The 14,586-nt window shown below is 44.0% G+C and overlaps 1 protein-coding gene across 13 annotated transcripts in view; it reads left to right on the forward strand.

Annotated features, from left to right (window-relative positions):
* The window catches only part of SMG6 (SMG6 nonsense mediated mRNA decay factor), a 201,507-nt gene that overhangs the window by 58,026 nt on the left and 128,895 nt on the right, over positions 1-14,586 (forward strand). The window contains exon 1 of one of the 13 annotated variants that reach the window (XM_055576938.1): positions 11,415-11,522. The exons of the other annotated variants lie outside the window; for them this stretch is intronic. Within the exon in view, the coding sequence (XP_055432913.1) occupies positions 11,465-11,522 (58 nt within the window). The 5' untranslated portion in view covers positions 11,415-11,464. Of the gene's footprint in view, positions 1-11,414; positions 11,523-14,586 lie in introns of those variants that run through there. 13 annotated transcript variants of the gene reach the window in all.

A 14,586-nucleotide genomic window follows, 5' to 3' on the forward strand; every position in this document is an offset into this window, starting at 1 on the left:
CTAGTTTGTGAAGTTACAGTCACAACCAAAATTTCTTAGTCTTCAGCAAACCACCGCCTTAGAGACCTTTGGTAAGGCAGGGTGCTGCCCGTGCAGCTCACTTCTGTCTGAATCTCTTACCGGAGCAGAATGTATCAAGTGCCCAATCCCCTGCTTGTCAGAACAGCTGTACAGGAATCCACCTCTCGGAAAGGGTAGGCCTGAGTTGAGCTGTGTAAACTGCCCCTCTCATCCCTTCTTGTCTGTCTCTGGTGATAGAAACTCTTGGGCTCTTTCTCCCCAAGGACCTTTGCGTAGATTTTACAGGTAGTCGGCACTGCCTGACCTTCGTTTTCAGGACTGCTCAGTTGAGGGCAGATAAACAAAGAAACAGCCAGCTTGGCCCCCAAATTATGTGAGAAATGGATTCGGAGGTCAGAAGAGGCAAGGCTTTAGGAGGCAGACCAGGGGAAGGGCGCATCCCTCTGCCCTGCCCTCTGTTCCTCCGGGGGAGCTACAGCTATCAACAGGCTGCTTAGCATGGATTTCTTCCCTCAGAGTTCCCTGGAACAGAAAGAAAAGCTAAGGAAGTGAGTTTGTCGTGGGATCTTCCTATCTTCCCTACTCTGAATTCCAGGGTCTTTGTTTTCAGAATGAATCCGTTACTTTAGGCTGAGGAAGGAGAAGCGGTTGTGAAAAGCTAAAGACATGAGAAAATCCACTCATATCAATAAAATTAAGCCTCTTACCATGTAAGAGCTTGGTGAAATGGTTTCTGGTTTTGCCCCAGGGTTATAGTGTGGTTTGGTGTCCGTGGCTGCTCTGTGGGGCAATGGAGAAGTGCAGTGTCCCGTCACCACCTCATCACTACTATGGGCTAGAGACCTCATCTCTGCTGCCATTTTATAGCTTCTCAATTTGATTTTTTTTTTTTTTTTCCTGGATGGATGGACTTGTTCTGAAAGAGAGACGTTATTTGGGGGATGCTGGCAGCAGGACTCTCAGCTGCCTTTTGTGAACTCTCCTTAAACTCTTCCTGGGGAGTAAAATTTTACGTTACAGGGGGTGTGGGCCGGCTCTCTGCTATTTGTTGTATACTCAGGGAACATGAGTATGTTCTGGGGGTGGGGATTAGGGGAATAAGTTGCACTTTGGACCCTAACCAACTAAATGTTGGTCTGGGGAAGAACTGTAAGCTTTCAGATGTAGTGGCCAGGAATGACAACAGAACGACATTGTGGTCATACCTGATGAGATTTTATGGTTGCTATATATGTATTCTCATGTGATGTCTCCCGTCAGCCTCTGACTCTTTGCAATCTCATGGACTATATATAATCCATGGAATTCTCCAGGCCAGAATACTGCAGTGGGTAGCCTTTCCCTTCTCCAGGGGATCTTACCAACCCAGGGATCAAACCCAGGTCTCCCTAATTGCAGGCGGATTCTTTACCAGCTGAGCCACCAGGGAAGCCCAAGAATACTGGAGTGGGTAGCCTATCCCTTCTCCAGCAGATCTTCCTGACCCAGGAATCGAACCAGGGTCTCCTGCATTGCAGGCAGATTAACTGAGCTACCAGAAAAGCCCCTGAGACAGATGGGACAGCTATTTTGTGTCCTATTTCGTCGATTTACAGACTAGAAACATACCAGAAAGGCTGAGTAACTTTAGGAAGGTCACAAAGGTAGTAAATTACACCCAGGTCTCAAGGGTCCAGCCTCCCGTGTCAGATGGCACACAGAAATTTCTTTGGACCTGATTGAGATACCTCAACACAGCAAGCAATCATTCCCACCCTGCCTCACCACCACCTCCACCTCCCAATCGAAGCAGCTGCATTTTCCCTCTACTAAATAATACAGATAGCTTGGCGCACTTAAACTCTGTCCTCTTCTCCTTTTCTCTTCCCCAGTTAATATGCTACTGTTGTCAGCTGTTTTAATTATTTTTTTACTTTTAAACCTTGAAAGACAAGTTGTTGTTTTCACTTATGTTTTGTTTTCATTATTATCATGATTGTTTTGATGGTAAATATTTGTTTAGACTCATCTATATATTTACTACTTTCTTTTCATTCCTTTTTATATTTCAGACCTTCTCCCTAGGATCAGTTTCTTTTCCTTTTTTTTTTTTTTTGGCCGCCCCTCCCTGTCTGTGGGATCTTAGTTCCTGGATCAGGGATGGAACCCAGCAGTGAAAGGGCAGAGTCGTAATCACTGGACCACCAGGAATTCCCTGCGACTGTTTTCTTTTTGCCTGAAGCATATTCTTTAGAATTTATTTAGTGACATTCTTTTGATGACAAACTTTTCCAATTCGTATTTGTCTGAAAACCCTTTATTTTCCCAATTCCTCTATATTAACTGGTAATAGAACTCTATATTAACAGTTGTTTTTCTTTAGCCCGCTGAAGGTACCTTGCTGTCTCTGGGTTGTTACTGTTTAAAAGTCAGCCGTCAGTCTAATTGTCCTCTTAAAAATAATCTGTGTCTCTGGGTGATTCTTAGGTCTTTTTTTTTTTTTTAATAAACCCTTTGATGTTCTACAACTTTAATGATTTTCTAGGTTTGTACTTTTTTTTTTTTTTTTTTTTTTGCTGGGGATTTATAGGGCTTCATGTATCTGTGAGTTGATTTCAGCAGTTTTAGAAAATTCTTAGCATTCTTTTTTTACATACTGCATCTGCCCATGCTTTCTCTTCTCCTTCTGTCTTAAATGTCTCTTAAAACTTCTCTTTCATTTTTGACTCTCTCTCTCTCTTTTTTTTTTTTTTTTTGGTGCTGCATTCCTCATAATTTCCTTAACTCGGTCCCTGAACCTTTTCTTAGCTCTTTCTAATCTGCTAAACATGCCCTGCTGAGATTTTATTTCAATTACATATTTTTATTTCCAGATTTTTTTCCTCCTAAATCTGGTCTTTTCCTGTTAGTTTCTTATTTGCTGAACATATTTGTGAGCTTGTCTTTTATTTATTTTTTAATATATTAAACGTGGTTATTTTAGGGACTCTGATCAAGGGATCCTTTTAGGTGAGGTTCTGCTAGTTTCTCATTTCTGTTGGTTGTTGCACATGTGCCTTGTTTCCCGTGTAATTAAAAAAAAATTTTTTTTTCTCTGTAATCTGCTAATTTTCTGTGGGAAATCATTAGTGGGAATTCTTGGAGTCCTGGGATGAAAACGGGGAAGGGGTTTGAGTTTGCTTTTGTCCACAGTCTGGTGTGAAGAGTCTAAAATAATCATTCTGAGTAAAATGCCTGCTTGAGGGTTTTCAAACCATTCAGGTAATGCGAATTCAGGCTGCACACCCCTGTGAGGGCTAGTATACAGTCTGTACTTTCAGTGCACTATTTTTTTTTTCTCTTCTAGTCAGCCTCAGGGTTTGATATAGTCAGTTTTTTAGCTAGTTGTCTTATCACGAGGCTGAGGATGGCTTCTGATTCACCTTTGTACTTGGGTGTAGCTCTGTGGGACCTCAGCTTTATGGCAGGGGTCTTGGGCATCCTCTTGTCGGCTGTACCCACGAAGGCTCAGAAACCCAGAGCTCAAGTTCAGCAGGTAGCAGAGGTTCTTGGGGTAAAGCCTGGCCCTGTCCCACGCTTAACAGCTCTAGTTTTCTGTCTTTACTCAGTCCCTGGCCAGAGGATTCCTTTTTAATTTATTAACTCATCGCTGCTTTCTAGAAGGATTTTAAAAATGCTCTTTCCAGGATAATTAGTTGTTTCATTGGGAGAGTAGACCTAGGTTCCTAGTCTGCCTGCCATGTTACTAGAGGAAATGCTGTTATTCCTTTTTTCTTTGAAACATCAGACTCGAGCATTTTTTCCTAACCTCTGCCTGTAAACAGTGTGATAGGGGCACCTGTATGTCGGGTGGCAAGAGCATGGTAGGCTGGGCTTCCAAAGAGCAGCTCCTTTTCCAGCTCCTGCAGCCTAGTTTTATGGCAGATGGTTTATGGGCTCAGATTTTTTGATTTTTCCAAGAGATGGTCAAGGTATACACTACTCAGAGGACTAATTGACAGGTGGGGAAGAAATGTAATGGAAGGCAGGGAGAGGGGCCTGTCGCTGAAATGATAGAAGCCATTTATTGTCGAAAGGGTGTAAGCTAGGGATCTGGACAAGAGTGGTCTCTAGTTTCAGCCACATCACACTCCAGAGCTGGTAAACTCTGTTGGCCCATAAAAATCCTTTCCATTAGTCAGGGTGCTCTGTGCTTTTGTTCTTGACTACTGCTGTCCTTAGAGCTGTTTGGTTGGCTTGTATGTCCCAGTTTCCTTTTTAGAAGGCAGATTGTCATATGGTTAGGAATTTATTTACTGTAATTGGAGTTTTCTGGCTTCTCGAGTCCCCTCTTCAGATATCAGACTCCCATCTTGAAGCTTAGTTCAGAAACTGCCCACGTGATCCCTTGCCCCAAGTGCCAACAGCAGATGCAGCAATTGACACGCTGCAGGGAGTTTCCAACTGCTGGGCAGGTTTCTGAAATCCAGACACGTGCTGTTCACACGTTGGCTTCTGAAGCAAGGATCAGCGGTTGGAAGAGGGGAGGGGCTGGCAGGCCTGGAGGGAGAAAGATCTTATAATGCCTGCCCAGGGCTTAAGGCTGTGTCAGCTTTCTTCATCCCTCCTCCAGCTGGCGTTGGCAGGACAGAGTAAATCACTGTGGAGTGGTTATGAGCCCAACTCACTAGGGGCTTCTCTGAGGCACACCTGTGACGTCATCCTGTTATCACTGCTTGTTCTGCATAACCTCTTTCCACCTCTCCCCTGAGAGAGGGTGATGCCCAGAACTCGTGTCAGGGCAGTGAACAGAGAGAAATGTTTGGTAATCATTATTTCGAGATGCCTGCTAAGGACACAGTTGTAGGCTATTGACACATTCTTCAAGATTCCACACTGAAAGCAAAAACCCTCTTGCAAACATGCCCTGGATACCCTTTGTGAATCAAACTTGTTTTTAAACACGAAGAGAAAGATGATCCAGAAAGACTTGAAACTCCTAACTGTGGTCTCTCTTGTTCCCATTTCCCCTTTTTACACACACGTACACACACACATGTAGTCTTCTCTCCAGAAAGACTTGAAACTCCTAACATGCACTCACACACACACAGGCTGCTCTCCACAAGCCTCTGCTGGCTTCCCATTTCTTTCAGAGCAAAAGCCGTGAAGGTCTTCACAAGGCCTTCCGGTGCAGACTCTCCCTCCTCCCCACTCCCCTCCTTGCTGTCTCTGGTCTCATTCAGACCACACCCTGACTTGCTTACTTTGTTTTAGTTACTCTGGCCTTCTTGCAGGTCCTCTGATGAGCCAGGGGCTTCTCCCACCTTTGGGCCTTTGCATTAAAGTTTCCTCTACATGGAAGTGCTCTTTCTCCAGCCGTCTACATGGCCTATATCTCATCTCCCATGAGTCTGTTCAAGTCTTAGCTCCACGTGACTTACTCGGACCATTCTGTTGACACTGCTGCACTCCCACCTGTTCTCCTATCGCCCCCATCCTGCTCTGCTTTTCTTTTTCATAACACTTGTTCTCTAAACACTAGATAACTTGTGTATATCTTTTTTTTCATATTTATTCACATTTTTCAAAAGAATTTATTAAGAAACAGAAAAAAGGGTATAAAGTACACAATCAAAGAAATTAAAGAGTTTACAACATGGATTCTTCAGGCTGGTGGCAACTAAGAAATATTTGCTGGGCCAACACCAAGGGTACGGAGACCCCAATTCCATTTTCAATCCCATTTCTCTTGGCTGCTAACCGAACCAGCTCAGACTTCCTCCTAAGAGAAGTCAGATTGCCTTCCAAAATCTCCCCGAACTACTTCCCAGTTGCCTTTGCAGCCCTTCTCTGCCTGGTCCCCGATTCCTCACCTAGGCTTCAGGTGAGGTCAGCTAGACCCTTCTGAGCCTTCTCCACTCCTCCAGTCACTCTGTGGTTCCTGAATCTGTTTTTGTTCCCATCCAGATTCATTTAATTAAAGTACATTCATGAACCAGTTGGGCTGGCTTGTTCTGCTGCCTTTGGTCAAGTTTCCTGTTTTTCTAAGCCTACATCTGAACTTGACCTTTCTCTTGTTGGGAAGGACTTCTTGAGCAGTGTCTCTGGCAGCTCCCTGCCCCAGTTAGTCCAAGGCTACTTTCTCCCCCAGACAGAACTCTGCACCCCTGTCCAACCTCCCACTTCCAGTTGGCTCTGGTTCTCAGCTAACCTGCCTGGGTGGTGGTTTAGTCGCTAAGTTGTGTCTGACTCTTGAGACCCCATGGACTGTAGCCCACCAGGCTCCTCTGTCCATGGGATTCTCCAGACAAGAATACTGGAGTGGGTTGCCATTGCCTTCTCCAACTTGTGTGTATCTTTATTATTTGTTTTCCCTCACGACTCCTCTGCAAGACTGTAAGTTCCCTGCAGTTAGGGATCCCTGGCCTGTTTTACCCACTGATGTATTTATTGTGAGTATCCAGGGCAGTGCCTCGTGTGCTGTAAGTTAGAAATAAGCAGGTTTTGTGCTGTGCTGTGCTTAGTTGCCCAGTCGTGTCTGACTCTTTGCGACCCCGTGGACTGTAGCCCACCAGGCTTCTCTGTCCATGGGGATTCTCCAGGCAAGAATACTGGAGTGGGTTGCCATTCCCACCTCCTGGGGATCTTCCCAACCCAGGGATCAAACCCAGGTCTCTCGCATTGTAGGCGGATTCTTTACTGTCTGAGTCCCCAGGGAAGCCCAAGTAGGTTTTGAGTTGAATTCACATCAAGAATAAAGTTGGTCAGCAAGTCAGTCTAGACACTGAAAGTTGAGTGGCAGGGCCACGGGGCTTCTGCTATTTGGGCTATTGCTTATAATCATGTTTTTCCTTGTTTTTTGTTAACGTGCCACTTCTGAATATGTCATTTACAACTGCCTGTTTTGTATCCTGACATTCAATTAAAATACATTAAATGTGTCTTGGTGTTTACTGTTAATACTGGATTCAGTGTCTTCACGGCTCTGGAAGCAAAGTTTCTTTGAATACAACATGAGTTCTGTCCCTTGTCGTCTCCTAAATCTTTCATCATAAATTCTCTGTCCTTTCTTCCTGCCCATAAATATCCTTTTATTTTTCCTTGTCTACTTATTTACTATATTTTTTTATTCTCACTGGAGCAACTGTGTCCTGTTTTGTGTAAGCTAAATAATTTTTTTAAATAAAGTTTTCACCTTTTGGGTTTTGTTGAGTGCTGAAAAAAAAAAAGAAAAAAAGTGGAAACCACCTATAAACCGGCTTCCCAGCAATGACATTCCTTCCTATATGTATGTGTGAATATTCAAGTTTTACAGTTGAAAGTATACTGAGTATACAGTGTTTGATTCTGTTTTCACTTGTTTTATAAGTATTCAGTTATGAAATTCTTTGTAAATATATTTAATGGCTGAATAATATTCTCATGTAAATGTGTTAACATTAATGTAATCATTACCCGTTTTCACACATTTCCCCCACTTTTCTCAGATTATAAATAATGCTTTAATTAACATCTTTTAATAAATAGGAAACATGCTTTTCCTATTATTTCATTGGACTGTATTTTTAGAAACTAACTTTTAGGTTTAAAAGGTTTGAAGCCTTTTAACGCTTTTGATACATGGTGTGTTGGATTACTTTCTTCAGAAGCTGTGCCAGCTTACAGTCTTAGCAGCAGTGTTTGAGAACGCCCAGTGACCACCTCTTGCTAGCTCTGAGTATTGTTAATATTTTATAGTCCTTAGCACAATGTCGGCATTCATAAAGTTGTTGAATAAATGATAGAAGAAAACCTATCTCTGTTTTTTTTCAATAGACTATTTTTTAGAAAAGTTTTCAATTCATAGCAAAAATGGAGTGGAAATACAGAGAGTGCCGTACTATCTCCTGCCCTAAACATGCACAGCTTCCTTGCTATCAACATCCAGAATGAGTGGTTCATTTGTTACAGTTGATGAACCTGATCATCATCATTACCTAATGCCCATCGTTCACCGTAGAGTTCTCTCTTGGTGGTGGTCTGTGGGTTTAGACCAGTGTAGAATGGTGTGTATCTACCATTAGGGCATCGTATTGCCCTGGACATCTGTGCTCTGCCTGTCCATCCCTCCCACCCTCCCTTCTCCTAACCCCTGGCAAACACTGATATTTTTACTGTCTCCATAGTTTTGCTTTTCCAGAATGTCATAGAATTAGGGTCATACAGTAGGTAGCTGTTTCAGATGGGCTTCTTTCACTTAGTCATGGCTTGACAGCTCTTTTTTTCCTCACTAAAGCACTGAGTAGTATTCCGTTATTTGAGTAGACCCCAGTTGATTTATCCATTAACCTGCTGAAGGATATCTTGGTTGCTTCTAAATTTTGGCAATTATGTATAAGGCTGCTATAAACATCTGAGTGCAGGTTTTTGTGGGGACTTAAGTTTTCAACTCATTTGAGTAAATACCAAGGAGTGTGATTGCTGGGTCATATGGTAAGACTGTGTTTAGTTTTGTTTGAAACTGCCAAACCGTCTTCCAACCTATCCTGTTTTCAATTGCATTTCTTGATTATTGGTGAGAGTGGACATTTTTTTCCTGTGTTTTATTAACCATGTATAGTTCTGTGTGGTCCTGTTCTCTGCAAATTTTTTCATTCCTCCCTAATATTTTTCCTACCAGTTTATTTGAGCTTTATAGTTAATATAGCAAGTCCTTTCTGTGTTCATTGGTGATTTTCTTACTTGTATTTGATTCTTAATTATATATTTTTTTAATGCACAAAAGTTGTAAAAAATTTTTATAGTTAAAAATGTCATCCTTTATGATTTACTTCATTGCTCTTAAAGCTTAAAAAGGAGACGTTTTTAGGCAGCTCTGCAAATGTATTTTCATTTCCATCAGCTGGAGGGAATTCTAGCCCCATTTGTAATTTCATTCAGTTGGTAAGAGATGCGAGGAACCCTATGTATTTAATGAAATAACACCCAAGAGTTGTGACAGCAGATCTTCTGCATCAGATGTAAAAGTTCCGGACCAGCATAGCAGCCCATTTTTATACATTTCGCAGAGTAAGGTAGAGGTGGAGTCACCAAGGGCTGCAGTGTCAAGAGTCAGACCTTTCCCCTCACTTCACCTCACCTCACCTCAGGTGACTGCTTGCCAGCTGGGAAGAGCTCAGGCCTCGAAAGTTAACTTGGGCGTGTAGGCGAGTGGTTGTGTGGTCTTACCATTTCAGGGAGGAAAGAATACGGTTGCCTTTTGTGGCTGTCCTGCTTTTCACTAAGGAATGAATTGTCAGTGTGTAACAGAATGTTAATAAGGAAGTACCATCTTTATTTGGTATCAAAAGCTCTGGGAGTAAACAGTCTATGGAGCAGAATTACAAGGAATTAAGGCTGTGCCCGGGGGGTGCAGAAGCCACCAGCACATGGAAATAGACTCAGCCAGAGACGTTTAGATACACGTTTCCCATAATCTCTGATAGCCCTTTCCATTGGTTAGTCTTGGCTTTGGAGGCACTGTGGGCTTCCCAGGTGGCACTAGTGGTAAAGAACCCACCTGCCAAGGCAGGAGATGTAAGAGACACGGGTTCGATCCTTGGGTAGGGAAGATTCCCATGGAGGAGGGCATGGCAGTCCACTCCAGTATTCTTGTCTGGGAAATCCTATGGACAGAGGAGCCTGGCAGACTGCAGTCTGTAGGGTCCCACAGAGTCGGACAGGACTGAAGCAACCTAGCACGCACTCACGTGGAAGGTGTACCAGGGCAGCATCTCTGTGGAATCAGTGCACCTGACTGACTTGGGCTCGAGGATGTGCAGGAGGAGGATAGAGGAGAATGAAATATCTTTGAAACTTCTTTGCTTTAAGGAACTCAGGGAGAGTTACAGGGCCGGAACAGATGTGTGTGTGCCGCCAAGTCAGGGGAGTCAGATCATCACATTTCTGTTTCCTGGGTGAGTGACTCCTAGGGGTGGGGTCAGCTGCCAAAAATGTGATCTCACCTTCCTCTGAAGGCTGTGTGGTTATGAACTTTGCAGTTGATCACATTTTTGTGAAATAATACATGTTATATACACATTTCAGCAGAAAAAAACTTAAATCATGATTCCCTGGGATAGATTAAAGGTGTCTTTAATTTCTTTGTTTTCTTTGGGTTCTTAAAGTTTTCTATAGTGATCACAGTATTTTTGTATTAAACTTATTTTTAGAAATTGTAATGACAAAAAAATTGAAGTTAGGTAAAATTAGATTCTAGCTCTGATTGTGTTACATGCTGTATCATGCAAATTAGTTAACAGCTTCTAAATCTGTTTTTATATCTGGTACCTTGAGCATAGAGGACATTTATTAAATATTTACTGATTTAAACCTTCTCACCATAATTGTTTGCCACTGATTGCCAGTATCTGTCTCCCTCCCTTACAGGAAGATCCTATTTCCTCTCTTTAACTTGAGGTTCAAACAAAGCAACTTTGATTTTGAGGGTTTTGTTTTCTCAAAAACGAAAGTATTTTGTGTTCTTTTGACATTGCTGATTCTTCTCTCTTCTTTCATTCCAGAAGAATCAATAACCTAACAGACCAACTAGAGGATATTCAGCTGTTCTAAAAAATGCAATTATTTTAGCTTCATGAAATACATAGATCCCTCAACTAGAGTATTTACTCCATGAGAACAAGAGAAGACTGTATATTTTATGAAATCCCTAGCAATATCAAAGCTAACTTCAGAATTAGGTACTTAATCATTAATTATCAATTGATTAACTTGCCAGGGTTTGGGATTATATAAAATGAGTTTAGGCATGTAAGAAATTAGCAACTTAATTTTTAAAAAAAACTGATATCTTTCTTGCAGCCAAGTAAACATGCATGTTAAAAAACTTACACACACAGATATATATGTACTCCCTGCTGCCCACCCCCCCACCCCACCCCCCACCCCCGCCCCAGGACCCGAGGCCACCCTGTGCAGCTTGTGGGAGCTTAGTTCACAGACCAAGGATTGAACCTGGGCTCCCGTAGTGGAATCCTGGAGTCCTGACCACTGGACTGCTAGGGGATTCCCAAAGATGTTACTTTGGTTTTAAGACATTCTGTTACGATGGCTTTATGCAGTCTCCATGGTGACAAGCCATCAGTACCTTCACTTTGCGATGGTAATGCTACAGAGGACTGCTTTGAGAAACCAGGAGTAAGATCTTCAACATATTTCTCCCCCCATTTTTTCTTTACCCCAAACTATGGGGCCCTCTCCCCACTGATGACAGTAGGAAGGCACATTTGTAAAGTCAGTCCCCTTAATTAACTAATGCTCTGTAGCCCATGGCTGGTGCTCCTTCCCACAGGAGGCGGAGCAGTTCAGTCAGCCATCGTGGTACCTGCTGTCAGTTTCGCCCTTGCTCCAAAGCCCTTAAAGGCAAGGAGCGTCCTGTTGGGAAGTGGTGGAAATGGCTCCACATATGTGTGCTATTTCTTTAAAAGAAAGCTGAGCGGAAGTGATGCTGTGGGGAACATCTGCACTCGGCCGAGCGGAGAGCGAGATGCGCTGCAGCTGGTGTAAGGCCCTGGCAGGCTGAGGCGCTGCTGTCTGTTGGGGTTTACTTCTGTCTACATTGAAACATGGCTTTGGGAGGGGGTTGATGGCCTGCTGCCAGCCTCAGTTAGCCTGCCCTTCTCTTTCCTCTTTCCTCCTCACTCCCCCCGCCCCAGCTCCCCTCCTTCATGCTTTAAAGTCACATTTCCAGGCCAGACGTAGAATTAATCTCTGGGCACTTCACATTGCTGGCAGCTGAAAGCAGGATGTGGGATCTTTTTTTTCTCTCTCTTTCTCTCTCTCTGCGTCTTGGCTGACTTTTTTACCTCTCGAAGAATTTGGAAGGCCGTGAGACCCCCCCACCTCCTCCCTCCAAGTACTGTGGAGTTTTTCAGCACGCTGATCACCCTGCTGTGGCTTCACCCTAATAGACTTCATATGTTGATGCAGTTGACATCAGTATCAAACTATTTTACATGTGATCTGGTGTATTTCCTGAGGAAATCTGCAAGATATTTATTAAGAACTAATAAAATAAACCTCTCCATGAGTTTTTAGGTAGTTTTCAATTTTTCATGTCTCTCTCGTTTCCTCTTATCAATGAGTTGCTATTTTCTCTCTCTACTCTGACCATCGCAAAAAGGAAACAAAAATAAATGTTTTAAACTGTTCCTGAAGGGACAGAGAGAGAATAGTTCTGCCATGATGTATCAGCCGGGGCTGTATTTTTAGTGCAGCATTGTAGAAACTAAAAATATCCTGTTATAGTGGATCCTTTTTATAGGTCTGTGTGTGTGTGTGTGCGTGCGCGCGTGTGTGTGTGTGTGTTTATAATGTTGTACGCACAAGTGCCTTTGTGCATCGACAGCCGCTCTTCCCATTACAGCTGGACTCCATTAGTCCTTGAAAATTAATGTAATCCCAGTTAAGAAAAAAATTAATTACTCTACCAGAGCTGCATTATATCCAAAGCTAGTGTTAGCTCCCTAGCTGGCAGCTTAGTTTGAGAGGCTCCAGGGGCCCACGGAGCTGTGGCTTTGGTGTCACAGCCCTTGCTCTTGGGTTTCCCCACTGAGATCATCCTCGGCCCTCCTTCAGGGTCAGGCATGTGATACGCTGAGAGCTAGTGCAGACCCCGCCTCAGTGAGCTGCCAGGTTGCAGTCTGGTCGTCCCCAAAAGGCGTGTCCGCCACAGGCTTCACTCACCTGCCATGGCAGGTTTTCTTATCAGGGTTCCTTAAAAACGAGGTTCTTTGGCAGCACTTGATTTGTTTTTTTTTAGTTTTCTCTGGAGGAGAAATACTGTTGATCAGAGTCTCAGAGAGGCACAGGATTTGCCTTCGAGGGCTGTTGGTGGACAATTAAGAATGACAGTCACGTCTTGTTCCTCCTTTCTCTCTAAGCTTGGACTAGTTTGTCTCATACACACCTTCTGTTACAAATGAGCGTGTCAGAGTTGACTGCTCGTTTCTAGTCAGACTGCTCCGCACCAGCCCTGGATGAGGGGCCGGCTGGCTCAGCGGGTGAGGAACGCTTCCAGCTCTGTAATCAGTGTTCTGGGATGGGGTGCAGGGCACGGCCCAGAAGTCGATGCAGCCGGCCTCGCCTTCACGGTACAGCTCTTGTGCAATTGCCCGCACTTCTTGTTGTTTTGTGTCTTTTTCTTCTTTGGGGGCCTAGATTGGGGGGTGGGGAGGCAAGGAGAGAGAGAGGGGTAGGTGGGAACGATGGTTGTTTATTTCCTTACTGGTCAGACTCTCCAGGCTCTCTGCTGAGAGTCCGGCCAGGATCCATCTGTCTTGGACTGCAGCTCGCTTTTTCTGCTGAGCTGGGGCGTGGGCAGCACAGGCCTGTGTAACCCGTGACAGGCCTCCCAAAATGCCATGATGGCATGGATCCTCTCGAGGCTGTTCAGAACAACAGCAGGGTTAGTGGCCTTTTGTGTCTTTTTGGGCACGGGCTCAGCCTCTTCTGCGGCCCTCCTATCCCCTCCCTCTGGTGACTCCATATCCTCCCCCGGGCCCCCTCCCCATCCCAGTCTCGCTGACAACTGGTTGAGTCCTTGGCTTCCTGTACTTGATCCCCAGGCAGTGTACTTCAGTAAAAGTAGTAATTAGGCCTTTTACAAATTTATTTTATTAGTGAAGAGAGTTAGTAGGTAATGGGCTGTAATTCTAACACAGTCAGTTTGGAGATTAATAAAAAATTTAAAAAGAGCAGTTTTTACCAGAGGCAGTGGGCCTGTTATTTCGAGTTCTCAGTTGAGCCGAAATCAGAGCAGCGTGGGACCCGTGGCGGGCTGTACTGCTGGGAGGGTGCAGGGCCACGTTCCTTGTTGTTACAGTCTGTGCAGTGCCCGTCCTTGAGGGTGTTTTACGCTGGCATTGGAAAAAAGGAAACCTTGTTTTCCAAGAACTCTGCTCTCTCTCAGCTTGATAAGCATTTAAAAATAAAAGCTGCACAATTGAAATTGGCAGTGCATCCTCATTCTTTTGTCTCTCTGTTTATTTTTTTCCCTCATCCCTCAACATGTGTGCTACAGCCCATGGTTATTACACCCTCAAGAATGATGGCCTGGAACTCAGCAGACTTGCACCAAGGTCTGCCCGCCCTCCACTTGCCGTTTGAAGCTGGCTGAGGCATCAGGGCCCAGCACTGAGAGGCCGGGCGGATCAGCCTCCACAGCTCCATCTGTGGCACATTCCCTTTTCCCCTGAAGCTGCTGCCTGGAATTTTTAGCTTCTCCAGAATCCTGATTGTCAAGCCCAATCTTTCTTGTTAGTTTTTGCAGTTAACTTAATTGATTTGTTTACCTCTCCATTGGAGGAGCTCAAAAAGTGCTTTGGCACTAATCAGGAGCAGTCCTGGCTTTTTAAATAAGATTCTTCTGAGCTGAAATTGTATAATACTGACCCAGAGAGAAGAACAACTACTATGGCTTAGGCTAGGGTGACGGTAAGTCCTGGTTTGCCCAGTGATTGCCCCTGTTTATGAGTTACTAATAGCATGCCCTTTTGCCCTCACAAGTATCCCAGTTTAGGAGATAGATTTTAGCATCACCCTAACTTAGATGAATTTAGAAAAAGA

This window comes from Bubalus kerabau, chromosome 4, assembly GCF_029407905.1.
Source record: "Bubalus kerabau isolate K-KA32 ecotype Philippines breed swamp buffalo chromosome 4, PCC_UOA_SB_1v2, whole genome shotgun sequence".
In the NCBI taxonomy this organism is placed as follows: Eukaryota; Metazoa; Chordata; class Mammalia; order Artiodactyla; family Bovidae; genus Bubalus; species Bubalus kerabau.